The sequence below is a fragment of the Onychostruthus taczanowskii genome, unplaced genomic scaffold, assembly GCF_017590055.1.
Source record: "Onychostruthus taczanowskii isolate IOZ18803 unplaced genomic scaffold, ASM1759005v1 scaffold28, whole genome shotgun sequence".
NCBI classification, from domain to species: Eukaryota; Metazoa; Chordata; class Aves; order Passeriformes; family Passeridae; genus Onychostruthus; species Onychostruthus taczanowskii.
Genome location: NW_024500128.1, coordinates 6,989,364 through 7,009,620, shown reverse-complemented (window position 1 = coordinate 7,009,620; position 20,257 = coordinate 6,989,364). Strand labels below are relative to the sequence as shown.

Here is a 20,257-nt window from a genome sequence, read left to right as displayed (position 1 = left end):
CAACTCATCAAGTCATGAGATAATAAAAGTGTAACAGGCAAGTGGGCTGGTAAGAGAGTGTTTGAGAATTGCCTAAGTCATACAAATGGTGCAGAGATATCAAGGGGTTTATTTGGTTCTGCCATTAAAATACTCAGGCACATGACGACATCATTCTCTAAGTGCCCACCAGTTCTAAAGGTTTCACCTTAGCACCAGCAAAATCACTTAAATCTGAAACAAAGCAAAGGGAATAGTGAAGTGAGATATGACAACAGGGAGAATTTCTTATTTGATGTCCATTGCAACATTAATTGCAAATAGGTGATTCTTGAATAGCACAGCATGACTCTTGCTCAGTCTAATTGGAAACTATCAGATCGCTGCTGGAGAAAAATACTTATTTTCCAAGGAAAAGACTGTGAAGGCCAAAACACACTTGCACAGCTCTTGAAAATTGACCAGTTCTCTAGAAGCTGTGAAAATACTTTCCCAGCCCTGGTCCCTCAGCAGGCGTGCACTCAGCACGTGCGTGTGTAATCTGCAGTGCGGCATGGTGATCCTAATGGGCTCCCGTAAAGCGTCCCATGATGCTGGGGCCAAGACAGCACTCATTTATCCTGAGTTCTAGCTTTTCCAAATGACCTAAGTAGTGTGAAAGCACACAGAGCTTTGTATTTCATTTCCAAGTATTTAAGCCTGCTTTTTCCTAAACAGCCTTTGGGGAGGGAAACAAATCAGATCAATTGATCTTTAGAGACCTAAAGAAATTAAATTAGTCTGGAGTCAGTTACTGCACTAAACCATCCAGTAATTGGATTGCTTCTTGTAACTGATTGAAAACAGCCTCTATCTGTAACAATATAGGGAGCTTTTCTTTATAGTAGATCTGAGAGAAAAACACATCTTTTTATGACATGATGACAGAAATTGCACTTTTTTAACCTAATTGAATATGATTTTATAAATATGTGACTTTAACGATTTCAGGCTTCCCATTCTAGATTTACGATCCTTATGTAAGAAATTCAAGCTGCAAATGCCGTTAGGATTAAATCTGTTGGAATTGTATGTGTTGGAGTTGAAATAATATATATAAAGGTAGTGAAATATGCACAGCAGTAGAGGAGGTAGGCAACAGCAATGCTTTTGAAATGCTCTGTGTTTTCTTTTGTTCCTGTCTAAATACCATGGAATGGTTTCCTTGTACTTATTGCTATATGCAAGTCTTTTAACTATCAAAAAAAAAAATCTTCGGTGAGTTTGGTATATACTGAACATTTTGTAGGATGCAAGGTTCCCGTCACAATCAACCCTTTCCCTACATTACTTGTGGTAATCTATTTATAGCAATGGGGCAGACTTTATCTGCGGCTACTGGGATTTAGATAAGTTTCTGACTCACCTTTTGATCTTTTTACGTGGTATTTACATCTCCTCTACTATAAAACGGTTCCCACTGTGGCTGTGGATGAAAAAATTGAACACTTAGCAGCAATTACCAGAATATGGAGCTTAGCATACTGTGGTGTTGACTATGGGATGCCAAATTGGGTAGTGAGGCATTTCTGCTGAAGAAAAAGCTGCCACAGGAATACAGGATGCAGAGGCAGAGCCCAGCAGATTAAATTTTTTCATCTTGAGTCTGAATTTATCTTTTGAGCTGTTGCGAAAAATTAGCCTGTTAAAAATAAATAGATAAATAAAACCATCATAATTACATACCATTCAAAAAATCCAGTGAAAAAGGTGATAATTTCAAGAGCAGGAGCCAAGTATGTGATAGGTAAGCTCAGGGTGAGGATTTTTAATATTTAAGGAGAGAGTTAAATGAGCATACCCATCTGAACTAGTCCAATAATGCTTCTGGGATACTTCAAGAGGAAATATGGAAAAGTGTGGTTGCACACCCAAGTAATTTTTAGGTAGAGAAGGGAAGGATGGGGGGGGATGGGGAAGTTAGAGATCAGCATCCCAACTGGATTTGCATGGTAATAAAATTCCAGATTTTCCCCTGAGGAGCTTCATCTCTGAGATGTGGAAATACATCACACTGGCTTACAAGGCTGTAAGCAAAGTTCATGCTAATGCCTGGGTACTTCCCTGCTGAAGGATCAGTCAAAGCTCAGTGATGGGCTGAGCACAGCCATCCTCTCTCCCAGCCCTTCCCTGCTCACCTCACTGAGCTGCCTTCTTCCCCATTCCTGTTGCCTACTGCTGGTCGAGAACTTCCCAGACTCTTGAAAGCCCTCTACCAACAGCCAGAAACATACACAGGCTCTGTGACCTACCCCCACATCCATGGTAAAGTAGGGCTTTGTCATAGTTCTCCAATAAGTCAAACTGCCAGCTGATCCTTTATTCTCAGCCAGTTGTCAGTCTGTGAATGTCAGCAACCAGCCATGAGATATCTCTGATGTTTAGGTTCAGAGAAGAAAAGTCCTGAATTTAGGGAGAAATACCAAGGACTCTGGCACCTAAACACCTGGTATCTAGTGCCAGTATTCCAGATGTTGCTGAGGTTACTCCAGCCTTCAGCTGCTGCTCCAGATGGGTGGATGGATTGTCTGTACTTTCTGCATCATCCCTTCCAGAACACTGCAGGATGCCTTATCTTGAAAACACTACCTGCCCATGTTTAAACACCTGAATTAGTCCCTTCAAATCTGGTACATCTGACTGTGCTTGTTGTTAGCCAGGCAACTGTTCCTTTTCACCCAGCAGAAAGCTCCCCTGTGCCACTCAAATCCTCTTTAGTTCCCAAGTTTTTAAGCACTCATACTCTGGCTCATTTTCCACTTAGGCTTTCTGTTATCTGTCTTCTTATTTGTGCAAAATGGTATAAAAATATTATTCTAGTTGTTTCCACTCACCTCATGCAGATGTAGTGTGGGCATAACAGGTGGGGATGATGTCAAATTAGATCTATGGTTTCCACTCCAGAGAAAGTTTTCCAGGGACTTCCCCCTACAATTTCACAGGACATCTCTGTACTCACCTCTCATCATCTAGTTAGAGTCAGGAAGAAATGGTTACTCCCCTGGATGAAGTGGAACTCCATGGGGCTGGCTATGTAAGATAATTTTCTCATTTTTATTTGCAATTGAGAGAAGTGGTGTGAGTGTATTGATAGCTTCATACCCCTTCTTCATAAATGTCATTCCTTTTCCCATGCCATGGCTTCACCTAGGCTTTGTCACATCCATGCATATTACAGCTCATCTACAAGTGCTGGATTTTTACTGAGAGGGTGACAGTAGGCATCATTGCAGAGGTACACTTGCTCTTCTACAGTCATCAAACCCTGCATTTTTCCTAATTTAAGACTCATTTCCCTTCCTTCTTGTATAAATTCTTGCAGTAATGCATCCATCCAACACTTGCCCAGCAGTTTTGACTGTGTGTGAAAGTGTTTTGCAGCTCTGGGTTAGTTTTTGGGCCAGGTACACAAGCTACTGTAGCCTGTAGGCCTTGTTTTGTCCCTGGTTGGTTCAGTTCTAACCTAAGCAGTGGAACAGTACTACTTTGTTCTGTTTGCTCAAGGATTTGGTCCATACCATGGGCCAACTACAGCCTGAACTATGTTCCTGTGGTCAGCTTCTATCTACCAGTAGGAGCAAGTGTATGTAGAAAATTAATATGTCTATATGTATGTGCATATGTAAAATAGCAAATAAAAGCCACAGGAACATAAAGGCTGAGTGATATCTCAGCAGTAGTTCTGACAGCATAAGTTCTTCACTCGTAGATGCTGTACAGAAATCTATTTGCTCTATATCATTTAGTTTTTTTGGGAGGTGAGTGGTTTTTCTTGGTTATTTGGGGAGAGTTTTATTCATTGATTAGGCTGGGTTTTGTTTGTTTGTTTGTTTAGTTTTTTTTTTTTTGTTTTTTTTTTTTTTTTAGAGACTTGTTTTTAGCACTTGTGTCTTGGACAAATTAGTCATCTTTTCCCTTAAAAAAAAGTCCTACTACAGTGCGACTTCCGACAAGTTTATTTTTGTGCCTTCTCAGCCCATTTATTCCATCTGTCTTCACCTCACCTCACTTCTGACATCTTCTGTTATCTGGGCTTTCTTCCAAACATACTAACTGGCAGCTTCAAAAAAAGGAAACCTTTGAAATGCAGAACTAAAGAAGTCATTCAGGCTGCAAACTGATAATTCATACACTTTATATCCTGTTCTGTTCTGTATTTTTCTTTTTGTTGGAATGGTTAAGCAAAACACAATTGTTAGTTTTACTATTTCATTATTTTCCTTCTTTTTTAACATTTTTTTTTTTAATTGGCATTGCCTTTCCTTGCAAAGAACAAGAAAATAAGTAGAAAAAAGCAAATCCCATGACACCAGGAACAAGGAGCAGATTCTGGAAATATCCTTACCTTTCTGCATACCCAGCCCTCGGATAGCAAGGGGGAAAAAGAAAGAAGTTAATAATAAGAGGCTTCTTAGCTCTGCTCTAAATTTTTTACCTCTTCTAGCCATTCCTGAAACAGTAACTTGTGCAGAAGACATAAATTCAGAGTGCCTGGCTCAGCCACTTGCTCTTTCTCACCACAGTTTGACTTTAGCATGTTGTCTTCAAAGAAGCTTGATCCTGGCTTCCACTGCAAGGGATGGCTGCCCCTCACATCAAACTTCACCCTCTTTGTAGCCATGGTATAGATGTGAGATAGATAATGATGTCCTGGTTCCAGCAAGCTACTTCTGAATCAGCTTTCTTGTCACCTTCACCAACCCTAAATATATTGTCCTAAGGATTTTTGTCCTAAAGGGAGAAGGTAGGTTTCCCATCTCCTTTCTGCCAAATTCAGAGTCAGGGTCGTGGTGATCACCAGGCTGCTGTGCATGCACAGCTGAAGTAGAGAAATAGCAAAAGGAGCAGAAGAAATGACATCAGAGATGCCTGCTCCCACCTGCAAAGAAGCCCTGTTCTTTAATCTTTGATTAAAGATCCTGCTCAGGCTGGGACTTCATCATCTTCTGAGAGAATTTTTATAATCTGGGTTGACAGCGAAAGAAAGTGAGCACCCTCGTACAGAGCCTCAGCTACTTACCAAGCCAACTCTCTCTGCCCTCTCCTAGCTCAAATCCATGGCAAATCTTGGGCTTGATCTGTAAAGTGTTAGTGAATCATTTGTCAGTAACATCAGGATTTTCACATCTTCTTTTGGTCCTTCGAGGCTACTCTGCACATACAGGGCACTGTTAGCTAAACAAGGCCAAAGACTCAGCTTGGAACTCTATGACATAAAGCATCCCTAGCCAGAAGTTTCATTTTGGAATCGCTTGCCAGCAGAGGCAGGAGTGAAATGTTTAATCAAGAGGTTAGAACCTGCAGAATAGCAAGATATTCCCTGTGCACCCTAAACCCTTTATAATTGATGAATTCTTTCAGCCTTTCACATGCTTTTATTCCAGGTTCAAATTTTGCTGTTTTATTTCTTGGACTAAGGAGACAAGTGCTTCATTCATAATAAGGTTTATTGACAGGGCTCAAAGTGTGCTTCTGTTGGAATGCAGATTATTGGGATCAGCCTGAGTTCCTTTTCCTGTTATCTCTCTTCACGTTTGTCCTTCCTCGCATCTTCTCTGTGGTGTGCTTGCCAATACGAGCTTAGTTTTTTCCTTTTCATTTGGCACATGGATCCTTTCTCTCAAGCAGCTTCAGTCCCTAACTTGCTTTTCTCCAGCCTGTCATCTCCTACTAATTATCCAGTTGTACACATTGCATAACTTCATCATAGTAATATATTGTTTGTATGTGCATGTTTTCCCCCTCCTCTGGGTATTTCCAAGATATCTGTGAGTTGAAGAACAGCATGGAAGACTGAACTTGTTGGTAGACCACACAAAAACATCTGACAGAAAGAAGACATCTTTCCTTTATTCAGTTGGCAGCTTGTTATCTCTCTCAGAACAAGGTTTAATGCTAATTTATTGCTAATAAAGAAACTGTGGAGTTCTTAGACACATTAAAAGGTAAAAGTTCTTAGGTCCCAGTATTAGATAACAAGTCTCTGATCTCAAACAAAGAAACAGAACAGAAGTTGAGTATTGAGTTACTGGAAGTCACTTTTTCTTCAGGCAACATGTTTACTGTGGAACAGTGCTGAAAAATAAGCAAAGACATCTTTAAAAAAACCTCCACCATATTCTTCACTTGCCATTTTTGAAATTAAGCATAGAATCATAAAGTGGCAAATATTAATTCATTATTCAGTAATTTACAAAATTATTTCCATAAATCATTGGAACCACATTGAAATATCTGATGTTGCATACAGAACTATAAAGCCAGATGTAATAATGTATTTCCCTTTTAGTAGTGTTAGTGTAATATTTTGGGACTTGAAAAAAAAGTATTTTATTAATCCACTCTCCAGAGCACCATATTTGGGATAACCTAAAGGGTTGATACTTCCATAAGGAGAATTTTCAGAAAGATTTTGTTATTTAAGTCTTTTTGTACCCAGTGGAAACAAGGATATAAGAAGGAATCTGTGTTCCAGATTGACAGCTTTGCTCCTGCATTTTGAACTAGATTTCACAGGCGCTTAAGTCTTGTTGTTAAAGTTTTGCTTCCTCCTATGTATCTGTGTTGGAGTCAAGTCCTAAGGCACCTCTGTCTTTAAAGGGTGGAGTAGGTTAGTCTCCTCTTTCCAGCCTGTGTGGGAAAATCCAAATGTTTTTATAGGTTAAATTAATTGCAACTGCTGTCTTCTCTATCCAAGTGGTGTTCTCTGAGGATGGAATATTGCAGCATGGTGCAGAGGCCACCATGCCCTTTTCCTTTTAAACACAAGGGGAAGGAAAGACTTCTGCTCTTGTTTTTCTAAGTAGAAGAAACAGTGCTTGGAGGATAACTCAGAGATATGCTTTTTGAGTGGAGAAAATACACCGCTTCTTTTTTTTTTTTTCTGTTTCCTTTTGCACACTTAGGTGAGCTCAGCCTTTTGCATTTTGTAGGTCTGTTTGGAGGTATATATGCAGTATGTGTTGTATGGAAAGGAAAGGAGCCACCTGGAGACTCTGGGGGCAGGTGTCTAAATTCTGGTGTGAATCTCAATGCTTTGCACTCACAATGAGAGTCACAGCCTCAACATTGCTAAAATGAAAATTCAGTAGGTGTTTTGTGATTATAGCGTAAACAACCAACGCGGTTAGTCAAGATAAGCTCATACAGTTTTGAATATTAAATCTCAGCTGCACAAAAGGAACTGTTTCTGTGAGATTAGTTGTTTTCCCTGATCCAAGTTTCCACATTCCCTGTGCCATAAAAATCTTTGCCTCTTGTGCCGATGAACGAGATTAATCTTCCAAAACCTTTTGAATAGTATCTGTAATACTACATCATAAAATAAATAAATAAACCTACCACATAGTTCCCTGGTTTCAAACTTTGCAGATTCAGGGTTCACTAAGAAGTCATCTCTCTTTTTCCTTTAAAAGAAGACAACCATATAGAATAATAGAGTTCTCTGTCTAGCATACAAACCCATCTGGAAAGAATTTAGTCTGCAATAATTGTGGGCATTTGATTTAGCTTTAAATCCCTGTAGGTAATTCAAATGTAAATTTATTGGGGTGAGTTTATCCCCAAGCCGCCATTGGATCCAATGCTTCAGAGATGAAATTGGCCCACTGTGCTAAAACTACAGCCTGCATTGTTTCTGTTGCATCAGGATATTACTACATGCTGTAATATCTGCTGTTATAAGCAGGCCCTTACTGGAAATAAAGTCAATAGAGACAACACAGACAATCACCTGTATTAAATTTATTTTTCAGACCTTGATAGACTATGGATAATTCTTGGATTATGAATATGTTTATATACCAGTATCTAAATCACTCAGACAACACCGGTCTAATTTGTTATTCTGTTATGCTGTACTCATATGAAATAGTCCTTTTGGTCAAGTAAAATTCTATGCATTTCACATTCTGCTTCAGAAGAAAGTCTAATGTTTCAAGAGGCATTCAGCACATAATGTAAACAATGCCATCTGTCTTTTTCTTTGGAAAATCTTCTTCAAGATAGCCCTGATATGCCTACTGTTTTCAATCACTTAAAAGGCAGTAATCCAATTATATCATCCTCTATGTAGGAACTGCCATTGCTTTCAGTCCACTTCCAATCCTGACACAAGTAAATCACTTTGATAAGATCCTCTTTTTATTTATTTTTTTTCTGAGGAGACTAGCATAAGTAATGATGCCAGTGATAGACCAAGGACAAAATGACCATAATGGACTTTCTGTAGGAAAGGAAAACATGTGCCACTGTGATTTATCATGTTACTTGAAAAATATTTTTCCTTGGAATTTCTGGAACAGACTGACTCTCTAAGCAAAGGGTGTTAGCAAGTATGAATGGACAAATGGTAAATTCAGACAAAACATTCATCAAGTAGCAGATTTAAACAACTATTACTACTTAGATTTCTTAAACAGGAACAGAACGTCAAAGCCATTTTGGAAATGTGCCTAGGTCATTTTCATCTTTGGTATAATGCCACCTACTTACATGGAAATGCGCTTGGAACGTGTAAAGTTGAATCTTCCTTACGAACTACTAAGGCTTATCGTTCAGATATGCCTTCCTTCTATTTAAAAATTGTTTGGGTGACTTCAGTGATTTGTGCTACCAGGGAGGCAGAGGCCTGGCAGACACATCTGACCTCCCAGAATAGATGTGGCACGAGATCAGTAGTATCTGCAGACTTCCTGCTACAAACTGCCCTCCACTCTGATGCTGAGAGCATAGAGAGCATAGGCAGAGCTGAGTTGTCTCTGGACACACCTATCTTTGCCCCTGCTTTCAGAAAAAGGGAAAAGCAGCAAATGAGGTGGTCATGTGCACTGCAAAAGCTTGTTTGAAAGGAGCTGGACCACAGGTGTCTCTTTGAACCCAGACTCATCACTCAGCACAAATAACTGCAGAGTTTGCATTTTCAAATTTATGAAGAGTGCTGGTCTGATATTCACTGTCTGAGACCACATCCAGGATGCACAGTAGGAAGTTCATTCTGCTGAAAAAGCTGGTAAGCGGTGATCCGCAATATTAAAAAAAATGCAGGCCAAATCTGGCATTTCCAATGTCATGCTATGTGGTAAGTCTTTTGTTAAGTAACTTTGGACAGACTGTGTGAGAAAGCTGTGATCTGGACAGGAAAAGGCCTACACTTACCTTAACAAAATAAGATGCTGTTTAGGATGGTATTGATATATTAGGTTGTTTCCTTTTACAGAGAAAGTGTGGAGAGCCTTATCCAAAAGCATTCCTATGCTCGATCCCCCATTCGGACCTATGGAGGAGAAGATGATCTTGGAGATGACAGCCAGGCAACACAAAGCAGAGGTAGGAAAACGTGCTCATGATGCAAACTGTGGTGACTCAGTTATTCTTGAGAAAAGCAGGACCACAGGCAGTACCACAGTACTCTAAAGCATTTCTCTGGTGTGTCTCTTTGCCATGAAGTCATATATTGCAAAGAATATTTGTTACCTTTTGGCATTTTGGGACATCTGATATGCCCACAGCACTGTGGGTGGTTCAATTAGGAGGCAGTTCTAGAGATGATCACATAATCTTTGCCATCAGAAGAGAATTAGTTCTGCTTCTTCTTCAAGATGCCTGCAAACCAGAAAACTTCATTACTGTGGTGCTGAGAACAAGTTAACACTCCCCATCTCTTGGCAGGACTTACTAGCTGGGCTCCACACCACTTGTGTAGATGTGCCACTTGCTGCCCCTCCAGCCTTCTGTGAACAGAGGACAGTTCTAACCATCTTCAACCAGCCTGTGGTTAACCTGCTTTTCTTCCTCAGGAAGAAAATTTGGTAGCTCCCTAAGGAAGAAAATTTAGTAGCTCCCTAAAAAAAATTATGTTTAATTGTTATCTTTTTGTTTCTTAAAGGTGTTGTTCCTGCTGAAGCAATTAGCCCTAAATGCTTTATCAAACAATTTGTCTGTGTTAGTAGTAGCAAAAGTATTAACAAGACAGACTTGATCTTCATGGGGATACTTACTGGAGAAATTGCATCTGTCATAAGTAACCACTGGAAATAGATCTTAAACCCTTCCTGTAGGATTGCTGAGTAGCATAAACTTGTGTTGCATTATAGTTTGCATTGTTGACTTTGTGACCTGCCTGATATGCCACAGCCACTTGAGGTAAAGCAGTTCTATCTGTCTTCCGACTGGCAGTGCCCTTGTCTTGTCCTCTAACTTCATACAGTGCTGCTAAGATAACCGCATTCTTTCTGGTCATGAGCTCTTTGGACTAGTGCAGGGAAAACACACTTATTTTTAACCATGAGTTGCTCTTCAGCAAAATGTGATTAGGTGGGCTTGTTTTTACACATCTATTCTAAGAGCAGGTCCTCAGATTATGGAGTTTCTGAAGCAACTTCACCTGCTATGATGCCATCCTTTCACATAGTTCTGGGGAATTACTTTGCTTCATGTCAGCTTAGATCCTAGGCCAGCTATTGTTGAAGACAGTATTAAATGTTCGATTGCTGGAAGTGCTCAGAGCAAAGCACCTTCTCTTCAAGATTAAATTTCTCCCTAGTATGATGTCCTCCCTTGGGAGTGACAAAATGAACCAGGTGAACCTCAGTACGACAGCTGGCCATTAAATCTCTTCAGAAGAGAGTCCTTAGAAAGGTGTCATGGGGGATATACTACTTTATTACAATTAATTTTATTTGTAATAAAAGGGTACAGTTCTGCATTTGCTCGCAATATGGCACATGAGTAAGTGAGGAAAATTGTGAATCATGGCAAAGAACTTTTTTTCTAATCTGGGAGCCATATGCTACATGGGATGTGAGTGTTCTGGGCAACCAGAGACATGCACAGAAGGTAAATCATACTGCTCTTACACATGAGTAGCTGGTACTGCCTTTCCTCTCTCTTTAGGTCTAGTGTCCTTAAATAAGGAAAACTCCTCCAAGACACAAGGAGAAAAACAATGTGCTTATTGAAATTTCATAGTTATTTTCATTTCTGCCAATGAATTTTAAAATTACCTTGCATGCAAAACTGATGGATGTTCCCCCACAAAAATAAGAGTTGAGAGCCAAACACATATGCATTGCTGGGTGGTGTGTGTTATAAGCTCTTTGAGACCTTGATTGCCTCAGGAGTACTAATTCTCTTGGTGGTGGAAAAAGTGGTATTTGGACTACTAAGCTGCAATTAGAGACCAAATCAGTTGGAGCAGGAAAGGATGCTTGAGAAAGTTCCTTGTGAAAATCACTGGATAGTTAGTGGTAGAAGGGACTGTTAAAGGTCATGTAGTGCAAACCCCTTTCAGTGAGCAGGGAGGGACATCTTCAACTAGATCAGGATGCTTAGAGCCCCATCCAACTTGACCTTGCATATTTCCTGGGATGGGACATCCGGCCCCTCTCTGGGCAAACTGTGTTTCACCAACTGGTGTTTCACCACCCTCACAGTAAAAAAAAAATTTCCTATATCTAGTCTAAATCCATCCACTTTTAGTTTAAAGCCCATACTTATGACAGATCATGGTAAAAAATTTGTTCCCAGCTTTCCCATAGGCCCGCTTTAAGCACTGACAGGCTGCAGTTTTGTGTCGCAAAAGTCTGCTCTTCTCAAGCCTCCACAAGCCCAATTCTCTAAGCCTTTCCTTATAGGAGAAGTGTTCCAGCCCTACAATAATTTCACAGTCATTCATGAGAAATAATCACATATCTTATTCTGCATAAAACAAAGAAATAAATAGCAGTGATAGAGTTAGTAATTACCTCAACACCCTCCCAGAGCATTATCTGATCAGCAAATTTCAGCCATCTAAAGATGGAAGCAGCTAACCTACACTACAGGATGTCTAATTCCAAAGGAACTAACAAATAGGAAATATATAAATTCAATGGAAACTCTTTAATGCATAATTTCTTTGTGCCTACATCCACACACATCCACAGGATTCATAGTAGCCACCTGGAACACAGCCAAATGAAACCTTCTGGGCAAATCCAGATTTGCACCCTGCTTTCCCTGTAGTGCAATAATGCTCAGATGCCCTTTGATTTGTCAAGGGTTTTGCTGTGGTCTGTGAGTAATGTATCATACTTGGAGTTTGGCTCTGGATTCTAATTTCCCAGCAGTTAGGATTTGGTTCAGCGGTAGGACCAGGATTTGATTCAAGTTTATCTCCACTGCTAAATTGGCACAATTTATTTTTCCTGTTACCGGGCTGTTTTACTTGTTTCATTAAGCAGATGAAAAATAAATCATTGTTTGAGAATATATCCCATAAGAGATTTATGATTTTTTTTCTAAACCACAACAATATACACTTTTTATTTCTGTTGTTTTTCGCTTATCGTTTTGGTTTGAGTATGTGGCTATGATTGGTTACTTCACTTAATTCCAGTAAGTTTTCCTTGATGGATAGAAGTCTTCACATGGTTTCATTCTACAGTTTGGATGAACCTCCATTCTTGAATTAGATTTATGAAACTAGCACCTGTTACAAAATTTGTTGTCTCAGAATGTTTTGCAATATTGAATTGAAATTATATTTTGTCAAATACTCTTTCCAACTAATCTATTTTCTAAAGAAAGCTGGTCAAGTAAGAAAATACATAAGAGACAAGAGTTAAATTATTATTTAAAAGGGAATACAATGAGTTTATTTACAGTATTTAGTTGTATTCCCCATTTCTAGAAATCAGACATATGATGATGACCAGATGCATCTAGGAGCGACAGGGATGAAGGACAACACAGTCATCAGATTATTTGAAAATGACCATGTGTAATTATCCAAACAAATTATTGTTTCCCCAAAATTTCACTGTCAACATAAGTAATTAGCTCTAATTTTAAGAAACCATTTTTCTCTTTTTTTAATGATTCTTCAATCTTCAGAAAACAGAAAGTATTTTAAAGAGTTGGAAGATTTGTGGAAATTACCTTCAGAGAAAGTTTTGCACCTCTTACTATGAATTAGCACTGGTGTTGTTTATTAGAGTACTGTACACAGTTGGGAAAACAACAAATACTTTGACATTTATGTTTTTAGGATTTTTTGCTCTACGTTATGGAAAGAATGAGGTTGACTGGAAAGATGTAGTGTTGACAGGTTTTACTGGGATTAAAAAAAAAGGAAAACTTTTAGAGCAAATTACATTTTTCTGCATTTTTGCCACACTGAAATTTTGGGAAAAAACCCCAAAACAACAGTTCTACTAAGGATCTGATGTAAAAATCTACAAGTATGTCTTCAAAACAGGAATGTAATACAGTGAGCTTCCATGTCAGAATAGATATTTCAGTGTTTAGTGGCATTACAATGTGCTTCAGTGTTTAATGTATAAAATGTTCAATGTGCAAAGCCACTGTTGAAGCCACTGCAACCAGCTTCTGAAAATGGAAATTTGTCTAAGACGTAGCGATAAAGGACAGCAACCAGCAAATAACATTTTAAAGACTGAAGTATTTGGGAAGTATTTCCCATGACAACTGGTCATTGAAATCAGGCTTGCAGTGAAGGACTAATTTTCTCCCTTTTTGCTACTCTACCAGCTTCGTGTGCCAATGTTAGGTCTTCTTTCTCTTTGCTTGCAGGGTCAGCCTTTACAACATCTGATAACCTGTCCCTCAGTTCCTGGGTTTCCTCTTCAACCAGTTTCCCAGGATTTCAGCATCCACAGTCTTTGAGTGCCCTGGGTACCAGCACTGCATCCATAGCTACACCCATTCCTCATCCAATCCAAGGATCTCTGCCTCCGTACAGCCGCCTGGGAATGCCTCTGACACCCTCTGCCATAGCCAGCTCCATGCAAGGTAGCGGCCCCACTTTCCCTTCCTTCCACATGCCAAGGTACCACCATTACTTCCAGCAGGGTCCTTATGCAGCTATCCAAGGACTGCGTCACTCTTCCGCAGTGATGACACCGTTTGTATGAGTGACGTACGACAAGAGGAACACACGATTTTAAATGTGCAAGTTTGCTACGACAAAATACAAGGGACCTTCCCAAAAGGCCTGTGGCAGGAGTGCTGAACTCATGACAAACCAGCTGAAAAAATGCATTGTGGATACAGATTCCTCTTTTGAGGGATCACAAGAAGAGAGCATGCAGCTTGGAGCTGCTCACAGATCTATGTGTAACACAGCCAAAATGGATCCCAAAGTCCCCAGGATCTTTGGTCGCGTGCAGCTTGTTCCAAAGGTGCATTATACCTAGTGGAAAGAGATTATCTTTAAGCAGCAGTATACAAACTAATTGTCTATAGGTCTTTTTTCATATGCTAGATGAATTCTAAAAAAGGCAATACTCTTACTCATCTTCATCTCTTCTTGTGACTGATGAGCATCTAAACAGAAAAATGTATTGCTATAACTTTGAGCATGTTTTAGGCTATCTCAGCATACATTTGCTGAAAATAGGACAAAGTGGAGAAGAACACTGTCCTTTTTAAGACTGGCATATATTCACCAAAACCAGTATTTCTTAGTTGCTACTATAATCACAAAGAGAACGTTATTAACAAGTCTTTCTTTCTTTGTTTGTTTCTTTCACAAAACACTTATTGGTTCCAAAAAAAGAACTGTGTTACAGGGCTGTAGTAGTAATAATGTATTCTGTCCTTCAGTCTAAAAGGAAGTTTGTCCTATATCTGTCGGTTAAGATATAATGAAGAAAAATTTTGATTTGGAAAAATCTGTTACTTAAACTTAGAAACCAAGATTTCCCATTTTAAAGCAGTGCTTGTTTGCTGCTGTGTGTGCCACTGAAGACCTGTTTTCAGCTGCACATGTGAACCAAGTTAACCCAATTTCAGGCTAGATCAGTCTATAGATTCTCTGGATCAAACTATAATTAATGGACTGGTATGAGTGGCATTGGAGTATCTTTCCACTTGTTCTGATTTTGTTGGGTTTGGTTATGGCTGTTATTATAAAAGGCATCAGCTTGGCCAGGAAAACCAGTTTTTTCACATCCCACTATAATGGTTGAGTTTCCTTGGAAAAATATCAGTACAGAACTTCACATGAAAGTTTTTTGTTTTTTTAATTCATGTCTGACTTTTTTTCAGTTAGTATTTGGGGCTCATTCAAAGTACTGTCCCCTTTTCTAGTATGCTGTGTCTGATGCAATGGAGGAGCTATAGAGGCATAAGATGATAATGACCTTGTCTGCAGAGAGTTAGCATGAATCCTTTGCACTACTGGAAAGAGTACCAGTGTGATGTTGGTTTTGTCTGTGGCAAGAGCTGGGATTCCATTGTAAGTAATAAGTTGACACAGTTGCTGTGTTGAGTTGCATCCAAGCTATAGATGATAATACATCTGCTGACAAAAGAGAACTAGCATATATAATCTCATACATTACAGATCTCTGTAGAGCTGGAACACAAAACAGACTTATTGTCCTCTGCTTTTCACCATTCTGTATTGGTGTCATATTGTCTGTCATTGGTAAAAAGCAGAGTGTAGTACACTGAATCACCTACTTCCATCTCTGCAAAGTACAGGGCAAGGCATGTGCATCCCAGAGAAAAAGACCACCATTATGTAATTTCCAGTAGCTGAATTCATAATCTTCTCAAGCTGGCCGTTTCAATCACCTTTTCAACCAAGTTATCTGCAATATCACCCTAATTCCCCATGAATCACTGTTGGACCTGCTGATGAAAACTGACCTGGGCCAATTTGCAACTCCTGTGCTTTGTATGTAAATAAAAATGAAAATTTATTTACAATTCAGACCTGCTACAAGGAGTTCCATAAATTAATATAACATATAGCTCTGCAGTGTTTAAATGGCTCAGAATCAGACACTGAATTTGTCTTGGTGTACCCAAATATTAGATTTTGCTGTAGTCTATCAGATTCACAGGAAAAGTGCATGTTGCAAGATTGTTCCTACTTATAAGTGGTTTCAAGATAAACACCCTATTTTTCAGGAAATTAAGTGATACTGACCCTACAAGAATGTAATTCTTCAAGTAAACATGACTCTACAGAAACAATAATTACAGAAGAGGTTTGGAAGAAAGTTTGCTCTTCAGTTGTTTGACTTCTGTTAGAGTTGTATGAAGACCCTAGGATGACATGCACTAAAGCCTGTGGGGAAATTCTGTTTATTTTATCTGGTTCCTTCTGCAGCTTCATTTACTTATATGGAGTTCAGGGGATATGGTTAGGTTCAGAACTCAAGCCAGTAGTTTTACTGCTGATACTTCCATCAGGAAAAGGTCAAGTAAGTAGGCAACTTTTACATGACTCCAGAAACAAGTTTGAAACAGGTGGGCTGATTTAGACATGGTCAACATGTGACATAAAGGCTGCTCATACATCACCTTCCTTCATGAACCAAATTCAGAGAAACAAACCGCATAATCTTTTCAGCTCTGTCCCAGCCTCTGCTCTGAGAACACCAATATTTGACATGCAGAAATGCCCCTTATACTCTTTCAGAGAAGGAGAGAAGCACCACTCCTTGTGCTTCTCTCTGATGGTTGAATTCTTTTGTAGCAAAAACCCATTGGGTTGCCCACTAATGCAGAATCACAGGCAGGTCCCAAGCAAGGGAATGATGGCAGCTTGTGACAGATTTCCTCAGGAATGAGATCAATAGGAACGTCCATTCCTCACTTCCTCTTCTTTGCCCTCACAGTCCTACCTACAAAACCTGTTGCAGAGATTTGAGGTTAAAGGGATTAAGTTCACACAGGCCACAGGATGTCCAGCGAAGAGGTCTTGCCACCTCACTGTTTCTGCTCCATGTCCCTCTCACCTTCCTGTAGGCCTGGGGAAGCATGGGAGTGATTCCAGGAATAAAATTTCTACCCAGCTGAAGTCGAATGGAAATTTATTGACTGTAACGGGGGCAGGATTTCTTTCCACATTGTCATCTAAAAAATAAAGTCTGGCAGTAGGCAGAGTGACTTAAATGGCAGCAACAATATAGGAGCAGTACAGGAAAGATTAAAACTCACCTACAAATCAGTTTTAGCACTGAACTCACAACTGGAAGAAAATTAATGTGAATTTGTAATTAATTGGTTAAAGAGTGAAATCACTTTTGCTAAAAAAAAAAATAATTGTCTCCACCACTCCACCAGTTTGACAATAGCCCAGTAATTTATTTAGGGACTTGCTGTACTGCTGTCAAAATTGCATCACTTTCAGGACAGAACATCTGTTGTTGGTAGATGGGCTAGGAATGCCAAATACAATCTAGAATTTATTTTCCAAATACAATTCATGTTTTGTGTCCCATGAGAAGTGCTCTTCACCTTTATGAGCTTTTTTCTTGGCTCAGAAAAATGGAGCTGGTTTATGTTGTTTGATGTTGTTTGGGGTTTTTTTCTGGGTGGGGGGGGGAGAGCTGTTTGCCTTTTTTAAAGAAGAGTGGAGAGAACATGCCTGAATATGCTTTTCAAAGGGAATGATAAGATTTTACTTGGAAGTGTTCCAAGTATTTTTGTGTTTTTCCTGTATTACCATTTTATCCATAGATTATCAACACCCTCCAGTCTTTAATTCAACAAAATCATCCCATATATTAACAAAACTGATTTGGATATATTTGTCTGAATATTTTTTCTTCTACTTTTGGAGCCCTGAGAATCTAAACAGAAACCCTCCCATTTTTAATTTCTCTTTGGTTTGCAGCATTGCTTTGTATGGCCTGAGGCACTGTCAAAGATAGAAAATCGATGCCACTGGGTTTCAGTCGTACTCTTCTGGGTGCAAACAGAACAACAAGCATAGACCAAGTAGATAAAGGTAGAGTTCCTAATGGAAATGCTTCTTCATGAGTCCAAGGATGGTAGGTTGTATGGTAGCTAACATTCTTGGTACCACAACCTTCAGAACGCAATTGCAGAATTTCTCCCAGACAGTTTTACCCATGGAGGCCGGGACACTGCATCAACATGTACACGTGTAAGAAGATGTTGCCATTTCCAACATCCAGCAAACACTAACTGGCACTTGAAAAGGACCCTTTTTTAACTGAAAAGCATTTGGGCTGGCAACTTCATTATGTAGTACATTCTCTTTATATGTGTGTACTATACAGAAACAGATGTATCAATGAAAATTGTTGCAAAAACTTGGGATAATTTCCAAAGTGTAAGTCAATATAAATTGTGGTAATTTACTCCAAGATAAGGTTAAAAGCAATAGTGAAATCAGTGTAACACTTATGGCTTCTTGTCCTGAGGAACTTGTGGCCACAGTGCATATACTCATCATCTGCAGGGGGATGACACTCACTGCAAAATTAATTTTGATTTTAGTGAGATTTTATTCTCACTATTCTTTACAGAGCATTTCTGCTGCAGGAGATGTGGTTTCTTCACTAACCACCTACTTACCAGCCAGAGGATTTATGTATTACTCTGTAATCAAATGTCCTTGCATATAATCTCTAGATTATCAGATGACAACTTCTTTTTCTTTATTTTATCTTTTTAAGAGAAAACTAAGCAGTGAATTAAATAAGCTCTGAAGTAACTTTTTATGATAGTTTAAGGACAAAAAATACAGTTTGCTGTATTTTACCTTTAGCACATTTAAACAATCTTTTTCTTTTTAATTGTACCTTCAGAAACATGAGGAAAGATTTGGTTTAAAAACAAGGAAGGTAAAAAAACTGGATGTAGCCTCTTTAACAGAATGTACCACAGTTCTTCTGTTTGCTGTGTTGACTTTGTTGTTTATATTGCATTGCGTGAGCACATTCACCATGTACCGAAGTGTGTGTTTGTGTGTATGGGGTGGGGGTAGAGGGAAATCTTTTTATGGAAAAAAAAGTCGTGAACATAAACTATGAAGCAACATCTAACGAAAAGTTTCTTTTTAAGTGCAATATATTTATTTCTGCTAGAAATATAATATCAACATTATGTAATATTTGAAGCATTAAATGTTATTTGTAAACAGCTTAAAATTATATATATATCACAAAAACTGTACAGAAGTGCAAATGTGTGGATATTCAGTTTCTTTCATTAAAATATTGGGTGTTTTGATATATCATTCTTATTTAGCCAAATCTTTCTGCTTCTGGTTTTTTTTCTTCTAACCAAGTTGCTGAGTGCAGTGGAACCAGTCACAGATGTTTCTGATAGTACGCAAAATTTGCTAGGGTTGCTCATCTACAAAAGGTGGTCTAAGTCTTGGATTCATATGGAGTGATAGTTATCCTCTAGTTAAATATAACTGTAGTTTGCATGGAGTTACACAAATTATTTATTTTTCAAAATGCTTTGCAATCATATCCATAAAAACTCCTAGGTTTGCCAGCAAAACTCAAATAAATGGCTGAAATATGGGGTTCTCAGCGTCCCCAAGATAGTAAATACAGACCTAGGAAACACAGTATAAGAAGAGAGTGGAATTAGCTCTGTTAATTCAGGAGAAGTGGAGAATGTAAAGAACTGAGGAGTAAATTCCTTTCCATAAATGCTGCAGGGTATTTATTCAAAAGGATTTTATTTCAATTATAATGGCATATATTAAAGCAAGAGAGAGTTACCTGAGACTCTATCTAAGGTATTCAAAGAGGAAAGACAGTGACACACAGTACAGGATTACCTAGAGAGTATAAGAAGCAATACCTATCATTCAAGGTCTTTTAGAACAGGTTGAACATGCACTACTCAAGAATGATGTGATTAAAGCTAATCTTGCCTTAGGACAATCAAATGATCTCTTGAGGTGCTTCCAAGCTTCCTGTAAGAGCCATCCCTTAAAGCAGCTCTGACAAAATCCTCATGTTGCTCCAAAAGTTTTTGTTATGCACCCATAGTTTATCTTGTTCCCAAATTGAGATCAGCTGCTGGGTGTTTTGCAACTAGGTCACAAGATCCCTGGTTTGCAAAGAAGCTCAGTGGGATGGAAGAACTGTGAGGTTCCAAGGAACAGCAGCAGCAGCAGCAGCATCGTCTTGGTTTGTGAATGTAAGCAAGGAGATAAGAGCCTCAGGTAATTCAAATCTACCTTGAACTACGCTAAATTGCAACCATGCATTAATGTATCTCACTAACATTTGGAATGTATGAAAATTAGGACAGATTGCTGAGTTAGTAACTCCATATGATGCCTTTTGTCTCTGTATTATATTTTTATGGCATCTTGGTAGCAAAACACCTGCATTCTCTCATGGATATTCAATGCTGTGAAAGTCTTTTGCTTAACCTCAGGCTAAGGGGGCTTTCTTGATTACAAGTAACACCAAACACGTGCACTGGCACTTTCCTGAAACAGAACTCT

At 38.9% G+C, this 20,257-nt stretch overlaps 1 protein-coding gene across 1 annotated transcript in view; it reads left to right on the top strand.

Annotated features, from left to right (window-relative positions):
* Positions 1-19,037, top strand: part of TBX20 (T-box transcription factor 20) — a 39,186-nt gene extending 20,149 nt beyond the window's left edge. Inside the window, exons 7-8 of the mRNA XM_041407920.1 lie at positions 9,236-9,345; positions 13,591-19,037. Of these exons, the coding sequence (XP_041263854.1) occupies positions 9,236-9,345; positions 13,591-13,931 (451 nt within the window). The 3' untranslated portion in view covers positions 13,932-19,037. The remainder of the gene's footprint in view (positions 1-9,235; positions 9,346-13,590) is intronic.
* Positions 19,038-20,257: the final 1,220 nt, after the last annotated feature.